The sequence below is a fragment of the Gossypium hirsutum genome, chromosome D02, assembly GCF_007990345.1.
Source record: "Gossypium hirsutum isolate 1008001.06 chromosome D02, Gossypium_hirsutum_v2.1, whole genome shotgun sequence".
Taxonomy (NCBI): domain Eukaryota; kingdom Viridiplantae; phylum Streptophyta; class Magnoliopsida; order Malvales; family Malvaceae; genus Gossypium; species Gossypium hirsutum.
This window is the reverse complement of record NC_053438.1, coordinates 66,045,312-66,059,191: the sequence shown is the minus strand read 5'-3', so window position 1 is coordinate 66,059,191 and position 13,880 is coordinate 66,045,312. Positions and strand designations below refer to the sequence as shown.

General features: G+C 33.9%; 2 protein-coding genes and 1 long non-coding RNA gene across 4 annotated transcripts; all 3 read right to left on the bottom strand.

The window, feature by feature from the left end:
- Window positions 1-852: 852 nt before the first annotated feature.
- LOC107909260 (uncharacterized) lies at window positions 853-3,729 on the bottom strand. Of its 2 annotated transcripts, XR_001687189.2 has the most exons (4): window positions 3,602-3,729; window positions 3,420-3,486; window positions 2,217-2,294; window positions 853-1,205 (listed from the first exon to the last, which is right to left on the bottom strand). It is a non-coding gene; the product is annotated as an uncharacterized lncRNA (long non-coding RNA). The 2 variants fall into 2 exon arrangements; XR_005910538.1 differs by lacking the exons at window positions 3,420-3,486; window positions 3,602-3,729 and having other exon boundaries at window positions 2,217-2,395.
- Window positions 3,730-8,922: 5,193 nt separating this feature from the next.
- LOC107907776 (F-box/kelch-repeat protein At1g16250) lies at window positions 8,923-10,014 on the bottom strand. Its single transcript, XM_016835094.1, has one exon. The coding sequence runs from the start codon at window positions 10,012-10,014 to the stop codon at window positions 8,923-8,925; it is 1,092 nt and encodes a 363-aa protein (XP_016690583.1).
- Window positions 10,015-10,556: 542 nt separating this feature from the next.
- On the bottom strand, window positions 10,557-13,596 carry LOC107909261 (pentatricopeptide repeat-containing protein At1g03560, mitochondrial-like). The gene is given in 3 exon segments (XM_016836729.2): window positions 10,557-10,831; window positions 11,371-11,766; window positions 11,769-13,596. Coding segments are annotated over 2 exon segments (1,965 nt in total). The 5' UTR covers window positions 13,564-13,596; the 3' UTR covers window positions 10,557-10,831; window positions 11,371-11,596.
- Between the last annotated feature and the right edge of the window lie 284 nt (window positions 13,597-13,880).

The window sequence follows — 13,880 nt, the reverse complement described above, 5'->3', positions numbered from 1 at the left end:
GAAATTTTAAAAAAATTGCATAATTTTAAACTAGTTTATATCTCTTTCTCATTTTCATTTCTCTTATTATTCCAATTTGAATTTTTTTTTACATTATAATAAAAAATGATCACATCTTTTATTTTCTTTCTAAACACACTAAAAAAATAATTTTTTTTCACTTTTTCATTTCTCTCTTTCTATTCTTTTATATTTTCACTTAACCAAACACTCTTAGAGCACGTTTGGTTCGCTATATTGGATTAGAGGTGTATTGGATTAGAGGTGTAATGGAATAGAGGTGTAATAGCAAATCAACTGTTTGGTTGAATGTAATGGAATAGAGGCGTAATAGTAATCCTGTGTTTGGTTGAATGTAATAGAGGTGTAATAGCATAATGGAAAAAACTAAAATGACTAGAATACCCTTAGCAGAAATTTATTTAGGTAAATAATTATTGTTATTGTTATTAAATTTTAATAAGATTATTAATATCAATAATAAATAATTTAATCATATTTTAACATAATTATTATTAAATATATTTTAATTAAAATATATAATTTAATAAAATTCTTAATAATCAATATTCTTATATTAATTTTTCATTTAATTTAGAGAAATTTAAATATTGTTTGCAATGTTAGTACGATAATAATATTGATTTTGTGCCTTTGAAACCATTTTCTAACATTAGTCCATTGTTTTTAATATTAAACAATACTTTATGTTATAAACAATATTTTTAAATATAAAGTAAATTACGGTCAAGATTATTAAATTATTAGTAAATTTACTTTTTAATTACTCTATTTAAAAAAAATATAAAATGATGATCTTAAAATAGGGCAGTAATTGAATGAGCAATCCAATGAACCAAACATGATCCTCAATTCCTTCAAGTATGTTTTCAAATCAAAATTAAGAGTATATCTATTTTGTTGACAAATCTAAACTAAGCTTTTTCTAATGATTGGATCGAAAGGGTGAAGAACCCCAATAAACAAGAACAAGTATAACTATTGTTTTCTATGTCAGTGTGATCTTCTAATGCAATCCTATAACTAGGAAGAACCGCATATAATTGGTCAGATTGCGGCTTTGAGATCATCGTAAAATCTTTGCTCCGAAAATCTGCTAGCTCTTCTCCTTGCTGCTGTAGCTATCTTGAGTCTTTCAGACTCGGGCATCTTCACGATTTTCAGGACTGCATCTGCATCTGCATCTGCATTAATTTCAACCCCATAGTGTGGCATTGAAAGGGTTCTGAGCATGTTAACAGACTGATTTGATTATTGATGCAAGAACAAAAATGATAAGAATCGGGTTGAAAAATAGGTAGTATAATCCATGAACAAGCAACAGAATGTGAATCCCATGCTGCGAAATGTAATAAGACCATGTTTTTGCATGGGATAAGCAAACCAGATAGCATATACCCAAACCTTAAGACACTAACATTGCAACAAAGGATAATTATCTAGGCCTATTGAACAGAGGTTTGATTCTACAAGAATGAACATGGTGCAACTTTACGACAAAAACTTGATTGCGATTTCAAGCTGCATATAAAGCAAGCAAAGAAGCAGAATTGGGTTCTAACTGACCATAGTGCAGTGTCATAGTGAACATGTAGAAAGCTTCATAGCTTCCAACTTCATCCGAGTTTGAAAATTAACAGCCTATTGAAAAAAACATGCCTAATATGCCACAAAAGTGAGAACCCTATAGGCCTAGACTAAGGTCATGCAACTGAAAGCTGCAATAGAAGAAGCTGAAACCTATACTAGATGATAAGATAAAACCGATATACGATTTGTACGAGCAACGGTGTAAACAAGTCATCAAGTGAAAGCATTACAAATTGTTCTCTATCAGCAGACATGAAAACTTGCTCTAATGAAAACATTGTTGCAAACGGTTTAAACACGAAAATAGAATCTTCGTCGCAACCCCATGGTACAAATATGTTTCAAACAAAACCAAATAGTAAACGGGGAACAGATTCTGTCTTACAATGAACATGTAAGGCATATATTGAATCGACGTAAACGACATAATGTTGAATTATGATACAATATAACAAAGGATAAGAAAAACAAAGGATAACCAAAGTAACATGAATACAAACAAGAAAAATAGAAGCAATTCATTCAAACTTGTGCTTTAAAATTGTAGTGCACACTCAGCTTAATAAAGGAAAAAAAAAGAAAAGGGAAAATCTTGAAAATAATACCTTTTCCTTTCTGATAAGCTTGCAACCTTCAATAGGATCAAAACCAGGAGGCAGATTTCCTCTTGGGATTGGCTCTATCTGCAAAATATAAAAGAGGAAGATGATGTAAATATTGACAATAAATTTTAGCTGCATTTGAAAAAGAGGAGACATCCAAGGAGATCTAAACAGGTTTTATAGTCAATTACTTTTTGTTTTTCTTCTTTTGCTGCCCTATATTAGTTTATCTGTCTATATAGGGACACCTTGTCATTGACTTAAAGTAACAAAACTCTCATGCGCTAAGGCTGAAGATTGGTGAAATTTAAGATCCCTTTGATATAGTATTTAATTAGTTTAACAGTAAATGAATTAGACTTGATAGGATTTGCTTTTTGTGCAAACCTCTTTAATATTAAACGTGCCTATCCATAGCTTGATTCATTTTGCAGCCAAAGCCAAGCTATCATTCAATTAGAGAGCTCTATGGGAGAAACAAAACAAAAAACTTAAAGAATGCAATATTTCAACACAAATCCTCATGAGCATATACCCAAAGGTTACTCTAAGAATCTGCCCTGCTCTGCCCTCATAAGTCAAACTTTCCTTTTTCTTTTATTTCTTCAATTCAATAGCAGGAGAGGACCATGGTCATATTAATACTTGCCTTTGGAAATCATATTTTTAAATGACAACAGAAGCAGCAACAAAACTACTCAAATAATAGGGCACTTTACCTTACGTTAAGGCCCTATATTTAAATTATACTTAAAAGATAAAAGATATTAGCATAAACCATGCACATGGTGACAAATGGAAATAATTTAGCATAAAAGAAGAAAGCTTCTTTGCATATTCATCTATGCTAGTTGATCAAATGGAAATAGTTTAGCATGTCAGAGGACCTAACATTCTTTAGGGCCTAAGATGAAACTTAAATGATATATGACTATGCATGCCAGGACTTTTAACATTCTTTCTCCTTTTATGTTACTAAAACCTTGTCCCTCAGAGAATTTTGCTCTTTTGATCAGGTGATGAAAAGCTAATTAGATCAGTCTCAGCCTTTAGAAGACAATTCTAACTCAATTTCAAACAATGGAATGCACTAAATCGAAATTTTAAACTAAATAAATTAAAAACACAAAAATTTAGGATAATCGGGAAACATAGATAAACATCTGAAGCGTAGAAATTAAAGGAAAGGAGACAAGGTATTCTCACTGGTAGTAGAGGCGCAGGCGGCGGTGCTGGAAGGTCAAATATGTGAAAGTGATGAAATTTTTGGGTCCTGATAAAATGAAGAGCAAAAACGTATGAGAAGATGGAGCTGAGGGCAAAAATCGATTTTAAGTTCCCAAACGTAAGAGGGAAAAATCAATGAAGAAGAGAAGTAAAAAGATTACCTCTGCAATCAATGGAAGGGAAACGTCGAAGAGGATGAAGCTTGATGAGGGCAAAAAAAGATTACCTCCCTTCCCGCTACTGTTTCTCAGTCGCTGCAAGAACTGGAAGAATGGTGAAGCCCTTTGGCTGTCAACATACCTTTGGCCGGAAGAAGATGAAGGCGAATCGATTTGGCTGGAAGAAGATGTGAAAACGTGAAGGTGAATCGATTTGGCTTTATTTGAGGATATGAAATCGATGGGAAATTTTTTGGGAGAAGAAGGCAGGCTATTTTGGTCTCAAAATTAAAGAAGAAAACGATGAATAGCCATTACAAACTAAAACCCAGGAATCCCTATTACAGCTGCTGAGGGAATAGGTAAGGAATAGAAAAACCTCCGATTCGGTAAACGGTGAACCAAACGGCGTATTGGGTGGGGCCACCGAATCAGGGTGTAATGGATTGGGTAATATTTTAGCAGTCGAATACAGTATTTAAGTTTGTGTTCTACTTATTAAAAAAATTAATCATCTTTCCTTAATTTTGTGAATCATAAACATAATAATATTCATAAATAAAACTTATATGGCATATATTTTATCATTTAAATAAAAGATACCTTGAGATATATTGATTCATGGAACTTGGATTATAAAATTTATTTTAGGTTTTTTAGAAATTCAAATTCGAACATATTATCACTTAGGCACACTTGATATTCTCTCACCTTGCTCAATTTGATGTTTAATTTTAAGTGATGAAAAACTCTAACCTTGATTGAGTGGAGAGGGACCAATGGATTTTTATATAGTAACACAACTCTTGATAGTGTTAATGTGATGAAATTAACACTGCGAGATTAACTTTAATTTGATTAATGTATTTAAAAAACTTTATTCTTTGGATATTGAAGATAAACAATAAATCAATTAACCTTTTATGCGGTCATGAAAGCCACATATTTCAGTATTCTCCCACTTGATCAAATGATCATATAAAATCTTTTAGGCGTGATCACTTTAATTACTGTAATGAACATAGTATACTTAACTAGGTAACTAATAAGGGTCATGACAATCTTATATCATTACAAATACAATTCCTTACGTGCATCACAATAATATTATTTATATAGATAACGAAAAAGAAGGTGAGTTATATATAATTATAATCATATTCCATAAGCATCCTATTTTGATGTCAAAACACCAAAGTATTCCTACCAATTAGATATGCATAAGTAGATAAGAAAATTTTCACGTGTCCAATTAAAAACTATTATATATAGACACTTTCTTTTCAAACACCCTTCTTTAACAAGAAGTTATCTTAATGTGTTTTAATTTGCCTTTTTTAGAGAAGAAAACAGTAGTTGAATTGTCACATGATCTTAATATAGAGTTAATAAAAACTTCTCAATTTAATTGTTCTTGGCATGTAATAAACTTAACCTCAATACTGATCAATAAATTGGAATCACAATATCCAACAACCTCTTAATGAATCAATATTACATTTATAAGTGAGTATGTAATCTTTTATATATTCATTGAAGGTATTATTGGATTACTTTAATATTGGACAAGCATTTGACTTGTAAAAGTGACTTGTTGAGTACATGTTTAAGCATACATTATGCATATGGAATATTTGTCATTTGCTTTAACTTAATTTCAGTGGTAATAATTTTACTTAACTTTTCTCTTTTAGCAATTGGAGTTAGACATTTAAGAATACATTTGCACAACAACTTTGATTATATAGGTTTTTGAGATAAATTAAGAATATCATGATAAGTTTTAGTGTCTAATACATAAGAGGTTCTTTGAATGATTCACCAATCTCATTTCTAAAGGTTCTAATAATATCATGAAATTTTATATAGTAAGCTTATTCAAATTCATATATGAATTTTTTTTATACGCATATTACCCATTTCTTTCCTTCCTCTTCAAAATCTTTAGGCTGTTTTATATAAATCTCTCATTTTCTAGATTCTCGTTAAAAATGTAGGGTTTTTCTTTAAGACATGTGAAAATGTTTGGCTGTTATTAAATCTTTCTTTTCGAGTAAATCCTTTAACAACCAATTAGGACTAGGAATTCCACTAATTTTCATAGATGGTTCCTTTCCATAATTGTCATTTCATCTACAAATCTAGTTGATTCATCGTTACTTTTAGTTGATTAATCTTTCATTGGTTCATGTTCAATCTTGGAAGCTGGATTGTGGGGTGTATTTGACAAGTTAAGATGGTTGGTTGTTAGGGTATAAAAAGATTATATAAGAGACTATGATGATTCTTAATGGCCTGCAAATTGAGAGAATGGAATTGAGCTTAATTAGAAGCATTTGAGAGTTGGGTAGCCGTCATTGAATTGTTAAGTTTTAACATGTCTTTTGAGAGGCGAATCCTCTTGCTGATTATTTGGCGAAGTTGTGCCTTCATTGTCACTCGACATTTTTATGGGAATGCTAAACCATGATTCTGTTGGAAGGCGAATATTGATTTAATTTTGGGCTACTTTACTATAGCTTTCTGTAGTTCTTTTAATAGGTTTCATTTCTATTATGTGTACTTTTCTTATAATTAATAGTAGAATCATAAGTTCATAAGCTTTCAATAGATTGGTTTTCTAAAAAATCATGTTTTTATTATTATCAAAGTTCTCACTATTAATTCCTTTCAAGAATTTTTGTTGTACCTTTTGGTGTAATGATATGGATAATAAAATTTATATATTTTAGATCATTTTGGATAGTCAATGAAAAACCTCAAACATATACATGATTTAAATCGACTATTTGGACCCAAATTTCAAAAAGAGCAATGGGTACTACTTAATTAGAAACTGGGTTTAAAATGTACATGGCTGTTTTAGTAACTTCAGCCACCAAATGTTCGTGTAGATCGAGTCTCCAATCATACGCCCTATTACTTTCAGCAACACCATTCCATGAAGCATCCTAAGCATGTTATCTTGAAGGAATCGAACCAAAGTTCCTAAAACTACAACCATTTTCATCATATTTTCTATAATATTCACCACCCCATCAAAACTCATAATTTTAAAGTTTCCTTAAAATATATAACCATAACATGAGAAATTATTGAGAAAGGTGATGAAATGTTTTTCCCATTCATGCAAGGAGCAAAGTGCGACACAATAATATCCTTACGAATTACCTCAAATAATTCTGTACCCTCTTGTAGCACATTTCTTATAGCATTTAGATTGCTTTCCTTTAATGTAATTTATACGAGTACCAAAGTTAGTAGACAACACTAAAATGATTTAAGTCAAATAAATTATTGTAATCTTGGGGCTAAGGTTATAATTAACCCACTTAATCAAGAGGGCAAGGGCAGGCATTTTATTTATCCAAGAAGTAGAAGATATTGCTACATTATCAACGATCCAATTCCAGACCTATATTTTTTTACGTTTCACCTGCCCTGACTTTATCTCAATAAATAAACTATTTTCCTTCAATATATACATCATTTAAATTTAAATTAACTCAAGAAAATAATAAAAAAACATATACAAACATAATAGTCACTAATAAATATTAGGTGCATTTGTAAGACACATTGAACTCATAAAAAAAAACGAACTCGAAATGATACCTGCGAGAGACAAATCACTAGATTATTTTTCATAAATTACAAAATAAATAGGGTAAATTTTGCTATTAGACCCTATACTTTATAGAAATTATGAATTTAATACATGTACTTTAATTTGATCAATTTAGTCCCTGTACTTTTTTAGAAATTAAAATTTTAGTCCTGACCCAATGATAACAGTTAAACATGATTGGTTAAATTATGTCATTAGTCATGTATTTTACGTAAAGTTATAAATTTAATCCACGTTCACTATTTGGATTATTCTTAGTGGCTATATTTTTTGAATTTCAAAATTTTAGTGTTAATGTAAACGACAATCGTTAAATCTATTAACTGATTTTTTGTGAGTAATATGTGAAAATAACAAACCGACATAACATTATACATATAATAATATATTTGACATATCAAAATTTAAAAATAACCAAAGTTAACTTAATAATTTTAATAACTATAATTTGATTAAGACTAAAATTTTTAAATTCTAAAAATATAAAAATTAAAAATAATTAAATTAAAATACAGATAATAAATCCAGAACTTACATTATTTACACTAGTAATGGAAATGGTAGGGCAGGGCCGAATCCTGAGTACGTACGTCATATATAATTAATGCCTCACCACCCATACCTAACCCTACATCATTTCTGCCTCACTTGTTTTTCCAGCTTCATATGCAGGTCAATTTCAATGTCGTCCATCCTATGCTTTATTTGATAAAATGTATACACTACTTCAATCGCAGTATTTATGCTTTTCTTAGCTTAAAAATCCCCATTTCTAAATCTCTATCTTTGGGGATTGAAGAGCTAGGGGAAGTGGTCCACAGTGACAATATATCTGCCAAATTATATGTAACAAAAAGACGAAGCTAATAATAGTGATCAAAAACAAAAGTATAAAAAAAAACTTAATTATTTTGACCAATTTAGGAATATTTGCGGTTCCAAAAGGATTAAAAAGATGTCCAAAAGGAAAAATTCTCATAGTAATTTAAAAATTATTATTATTTCTTAAAAAATGTACGTGTATTAGTGTAAAAAGACAAATAAAAGAGGGGAATACATTGATAATTGGGACAACCTTTTTCCAGTTCATTACAAGACATGTAGGATACATGGATCCAATGACCTTTTGAAGCGAATCCTAGAAAATGTAAGAAAGAAGTAAAAGTTGGATGGGTGAGTTGAAGAATAAGCGAAGCTGTCAAAGACACGGAAAAAAGGAAACAGGGGTTGCGTTGGTTAATGACCATCGCACATGCTAACCTACATCATCTCATATCTCACCATTCATTGACTGTGCCTCATGGCAGTCCAACTAAACAACTCTTTAAAAAGCCAGAAAGCTAACCCAGTCCACTACAACAACTGGCAGCCCAATGGACACATTAGATCATATTTCAGTCATTTATATCATCCAAGCCAACCCATGGAAAAAAAAAAAAGGATTTTGGGTAAAAAACTCATCTACCGTCCATTGATTAAAAAAAATCATCTACAACTATATTATAAATCATTATATCGCCCACACAGAAACATCACAAATCATCTCTTATAACAAATGCTAAAAAGACTGGAAATTTAATCACAAGCCAACCAAAAAGGAAAAAAAGAAGAAAAAACCCGAAATACAAAGTAGAAATTTCTGAAAGGCTAACAACAACAAACAATAATGGAATATGAATGGTTGAATAGTATAGTATTAATTGTTGGGAAGAAAAACAACGCAGGCATGAGAGCAAAGCTCCTTTTCTCCTTCCTCTTCCGTGGGCTCTAAACTCCTCCCTCCATCCCTTTTCGCCCATGTGTCGAACACGTGTACTACGGACATCAACCTCGACGTCTCCCCTGGCTTCCTATATCCCGCCAAGAAAAACAGCTTACTCCCAATTGCTGCCATTGTTATGTAAATTCGTTTGGCTGGAGGCCAGTTTGCGTCCCACACCGAATTTGGCGATGATAATGTTTCCAGGTGTGACCCCTCTACTTCATTCCAAAATTTCCCATCGTACTCCTCGATGTGACCTTTCCATGCATTTAGACAATCCCCTGAGCTGAAAAGCTTTTCATCAACTGCCACGATTTGATTTGGTGGCACGTCCAATTTCCACATTCCCATTACCAGATCCCACTTGGCATTGTCCGAGTTGTACACCTCAGCTGAACATCTTCCGATGGTGTTCCACGGCAGCTTATCCAAATCTGCCTTCTCAGCAAATCCTCCTATCACGTGGATTTTCCCTTGCCATGTCACTCCCACGCATTTGTACCTCATCACGCTCATGTCAGGCAATGGCTTCCACTCGTCCAGCGTCGGGTTGTACACCTCAGCTGAGGAGGTGCCACGTGCGATGCCTAATGTGCACTGTCCACCTGCCACATAGATTTTGTTGTCGCACACGGTACATGCAAAATCAAAACGTGGGATGGCGAGTGGCGCACACTTGGACCACACGCCACTGCACACATCGTAGCGTATGACGGAGGATAAGACCTCAAGATCATCCTGGACAATTTCGTAAGGGTCATGATGGCTTGGAGCCTTGTGGCAAAGCCTTCCGCCAATAATGTAGATGGAGTCACCAATGGAGACCATGGCAAAATCTTTTCGCACATGGTTCTGAAGCAGCTCGGGAATTCTGCACACGCGATGCCAAGAGTTGGTGTTAGGGTCGTAGCACTCTATCCAATTGGACATGTTTGGAGTGGGCAATAAATCATTGGAACAAAATGAAGTGTAGATGCGATAATTGGTGACAGAGGAAGGAGAGGGTAGAGGGGAAACAGAATCCATGAACTAGCGATAATTAGGTTGGGAGGTGGTAAATGTGAAGTGAAGGGGGGGAATTGGAAGGTGTGGCATAAATGGGAGTATATAGGGAGAATGGGGGATGAAACCAAGAGAAGGATAGGCGTCAAAGTCAAGGAGAACTTAGTAGACAAGGAGGATTGGGATATGATGGGGGGGGGGGGGGGAGAATATCTAAGCTTTTTCTTGTATTGTCGTCATAGGGTTTGAATGTATCTGATATTATCCATGGCCTAACTTTTACGGAAAAGAGGAATGCCAAAAGAATCATACCTTTTTCCTATCTTGATTCATCAGATATTTTAGCTCGTGTTGTCTATGTTATCCATGGAATTATTATTATTCCATGCAAATTATCTTTTTTGCCTTGAAGCGGAAACCACCCAGAAATTATGTATCATCATTCCTACCATCCCTCCCTTACGGTATAATTTACACAATGAGTACAGATATTCCACCCGCTATAGCTACTATATACTGATATATCTTTTATCAATTTTCAATCATTACTACTTGAAGATTAAACATGTATAATTTACAAAGCATTGTTCGATGAGTACTGCATTTTATAAATGTATATATATAAACTTAGCCTCCTTTTGGTTTCATGAAACAGATTCATTTTCATTTTCATAGATTATCGAACTAACATTTTCTTTTAACCATTGCCGAATGCCATTCCCTTTTGGCCGATAGATTATCTTCAAGGAAGTATGTCGATTAACTACCACTTAATAGTTGTCAACCAAAAGTCGAATACACTGCCAACAATCGACCTGAGTTTCCAACCCTATCCAAAACACTTTAAAAAAAACAAATTATCATATATTTAATTTTTTGTAAAAATCACGTATAATACATGCCCCATACACTAGAATCAGAATCAACTTAATACAAAACATGATAGACTAAAAATTGAAATATATCCTTTCAGCTCATTAATTTGTTCTGTAAAAATCACGTATAATACATGCCCCATATACTATTGAAATATCCTAATGGATGTCAATGAAATCCTTTCAGCTCATTAATTTCAATACAAATGAAATTTAAAATGAACCTTTCATGAAGATTCTAAAAGAAAGACAAGAGAACCAACTACAAATTGGGTAAGGTGATATCTTCATTTGTGTTATATGTGGTCCTTGATGACATTCCTATTTTTTTCTTTATTCTGAGATAATATGTCTTTTGAAACAGAGACCTGTCATGTATAATTACAAATCTCCAAACTCTTTGTATACATATATGGCAATTTCGGAAAGGGGTAGTGTTGTGAACATGGGCAAATTTCTGAAGATTTTTTACATACTAGTTCTAAGGGAGTGACCAAGTACATACCTCGCCTGCATGCCCGGAGATTACATGATGGGTGCTCCTAGTAGCCGGCAGAATAAGTTATTTTCTGCTATCTGGATGAGTGAACCGGCAACTGATAGTTCTTGCATAAATTTCAGGTGGTTATAGAGACGCTTTTCTACAAGAAGGGCATGGATGAAGCATATCTCATGATCATGTCTGTGAGTTAAGATGGTATTATATGGTAAGGAATAAAGGCACAGAACTTTCAACTTTCAAGAAGAATCCGGAATTTCACTCGCCTTTTAATGCTACCCACTCGATCATAACCTATACCAATCTTACTATGCATTAACTTCATGGCCAAATTAGCATTGCCTGCTTTTCTCAAGGCATTGATAAGAACAGTTCGGATTCTTCCAGGTATTTCTCTACCCCATCAACGATACCGTCAGCCAGCTTGCAGGCCTCCTTGACACGGCCTGCTTTGCACAGCACATAGATCATATCTTCAAGAGCTGTCTCAGGAATAACACCCATAGGTGCTAGATCATCCAAAATCTTGCAGGCCCTTGTTACCTTGCCTGATAGACAAAGCCCAATTGAGAGAGCCCTAAAAGAAGCTGCAGTTGGTGTGAAACCTTTATCAATCATCATATCCCAGAGCTTCATTGCCTCTTCATTCTTACGCTCCCTGAACAGTCCACTTATGAGTATTGTGTATGTATAAACTGTCTGATCACATCCTTCATCCTCCATCCTGTTAAACAGCGTTAATGCTTCATTGACCCTCCCACACTTTGCAAGGGCATCGATAAGGGCATTGTAACAATATGAATCCCGTGGGCAGTCTTTCTCAACCATCTCTTCAAAAAGCTTCTGAGCTTCATCTACTCTACCAGCCTTACCCAACCCATCAATGAGACTCGAATAAAACATGGCATTGACTGCCACTTCATTAGCACGACAAAACCTGAGATACTCCATAGCCTCATCTAATCTTCCACTCTTACACAAACCATTAACAATGACCCCATATGAAACCTCATCTGGTTCAAGCCCATCAGTTTTCATCCTCTCAAATAGCTCTAGTGCCTCTTCCATCTTTCCACATTTTGCAAATGCATCTATCAAAGTTGTATAAACTGCCACATTTGCTTTAAGCCCATTCCGAATCATATTCTCAAAAACAACATATCCTTCAAGGCATTTCCCTTCTTTACAGAGTCCTCCAACAACTAAACTATATGCATGAGGTGGAACTTCACATCCTTTCTCCCCCATTTCATGATACAGAGCCAAACAAGAATCAAAGTTCCCCTCTGAATAACATGCCTGAATCAATGTCATATAAGTAATCTTATCTGGCTCCAAATTTATCGACTCCATAACTCGTAATAATTCCATTGCTTTCTGAGTTTTTCCTGCCTTACAATATCCCTTAATCATGGTATTGTAACTCACAACATCAGGTCTAATTTTACCATCCTCCATTACCTCAAAAACCCGCTCAGCAGATTCAATAAACATTGAATTCACCAATCCGTTAAGTAAAAAATTAAATGTATATAAACTAGGTTCAATTCCATTCTCTTTCATTCTTCGCCACACCCACAATAACTCCTCAACCATCCCAAGTTCCCCAAAGTTCTTAATCAAAGAATTTGCAGATGACATTGTCAATACAAACCCCAGTTCCTTAAGTTGACCAAACAAAAATCTAACTTTCACCAAATCATTTGCTAATGCTAAAACATTTATTAAAGAGACATAACATTCCAGCTTATGGGTATATTTCTTTTGCTTAGCAGCCCATGTAAAGAACCTCAAAGCAACATCGGGTTTGTTTTGAATCTCGACAGATGACAAAGCAAAAGAAACAAAATTCGGAGACAACCTGATCAAGAACTTGTGGCAGAAAGAGTCTAAATTTGATTCCATGTTAGAAGAACCATCTAAAAGATTGAGAATTTGGCTTACCCAAGGAGATGGTTGCAAGTCTTGAGGATTAGTTGAGGATAAACCAGAGAGATTAATGAAGGGCTCTATCCACTCGGGAGGAGGAACATAACTGGGAGTAAACATGAACCTGGAGAAAGAAATAGAGAGTGAGTTGGATGACAGTTTGGGAGAATTTGGCAGTGGGTCAACATTTCTATAGGGACTAGACAGAGGTGGAGATTGGAGACGAGAGATAGAGAAAAGAATCGGGGATTTCACTAGGGTTCTTCTCATCAGGGTTTTTCGGTGCTGATTTGCAAGGGAACTAGTAGCTAAGGTTTTTCGATTTAATGAAAGTCAAAATGAAAGGGAAATTTTTATATTAGGTCCCTATACTATGATATTCTTGTCAAGTTAGTCACTTTTACTATATTGTTTTTTTCAAAAATGTGTAGATGAACTTTTTTTCGTCATACCATTTATTTTTGTTGCTTAATCTTTTGTCTCAGGGGAAACATGCTGACATTAATTTCTGTATCAGGGGAATGATGAATGCAATTTTACTGTCAATAGTCCTGGGGGTTAAGTTTGATTTAATTGTTTCAAAACCT

Bases quoted from the DNA above. Each gene is read 5' to 3' on its own strand.
- LOC107907776 (XM_016835094.1), bottom strand. From the start codon at position 10,014: ATGGATTCTGTTTCCCCTCTACCCTCTCCTTCCTCTGTCACCAATTAT.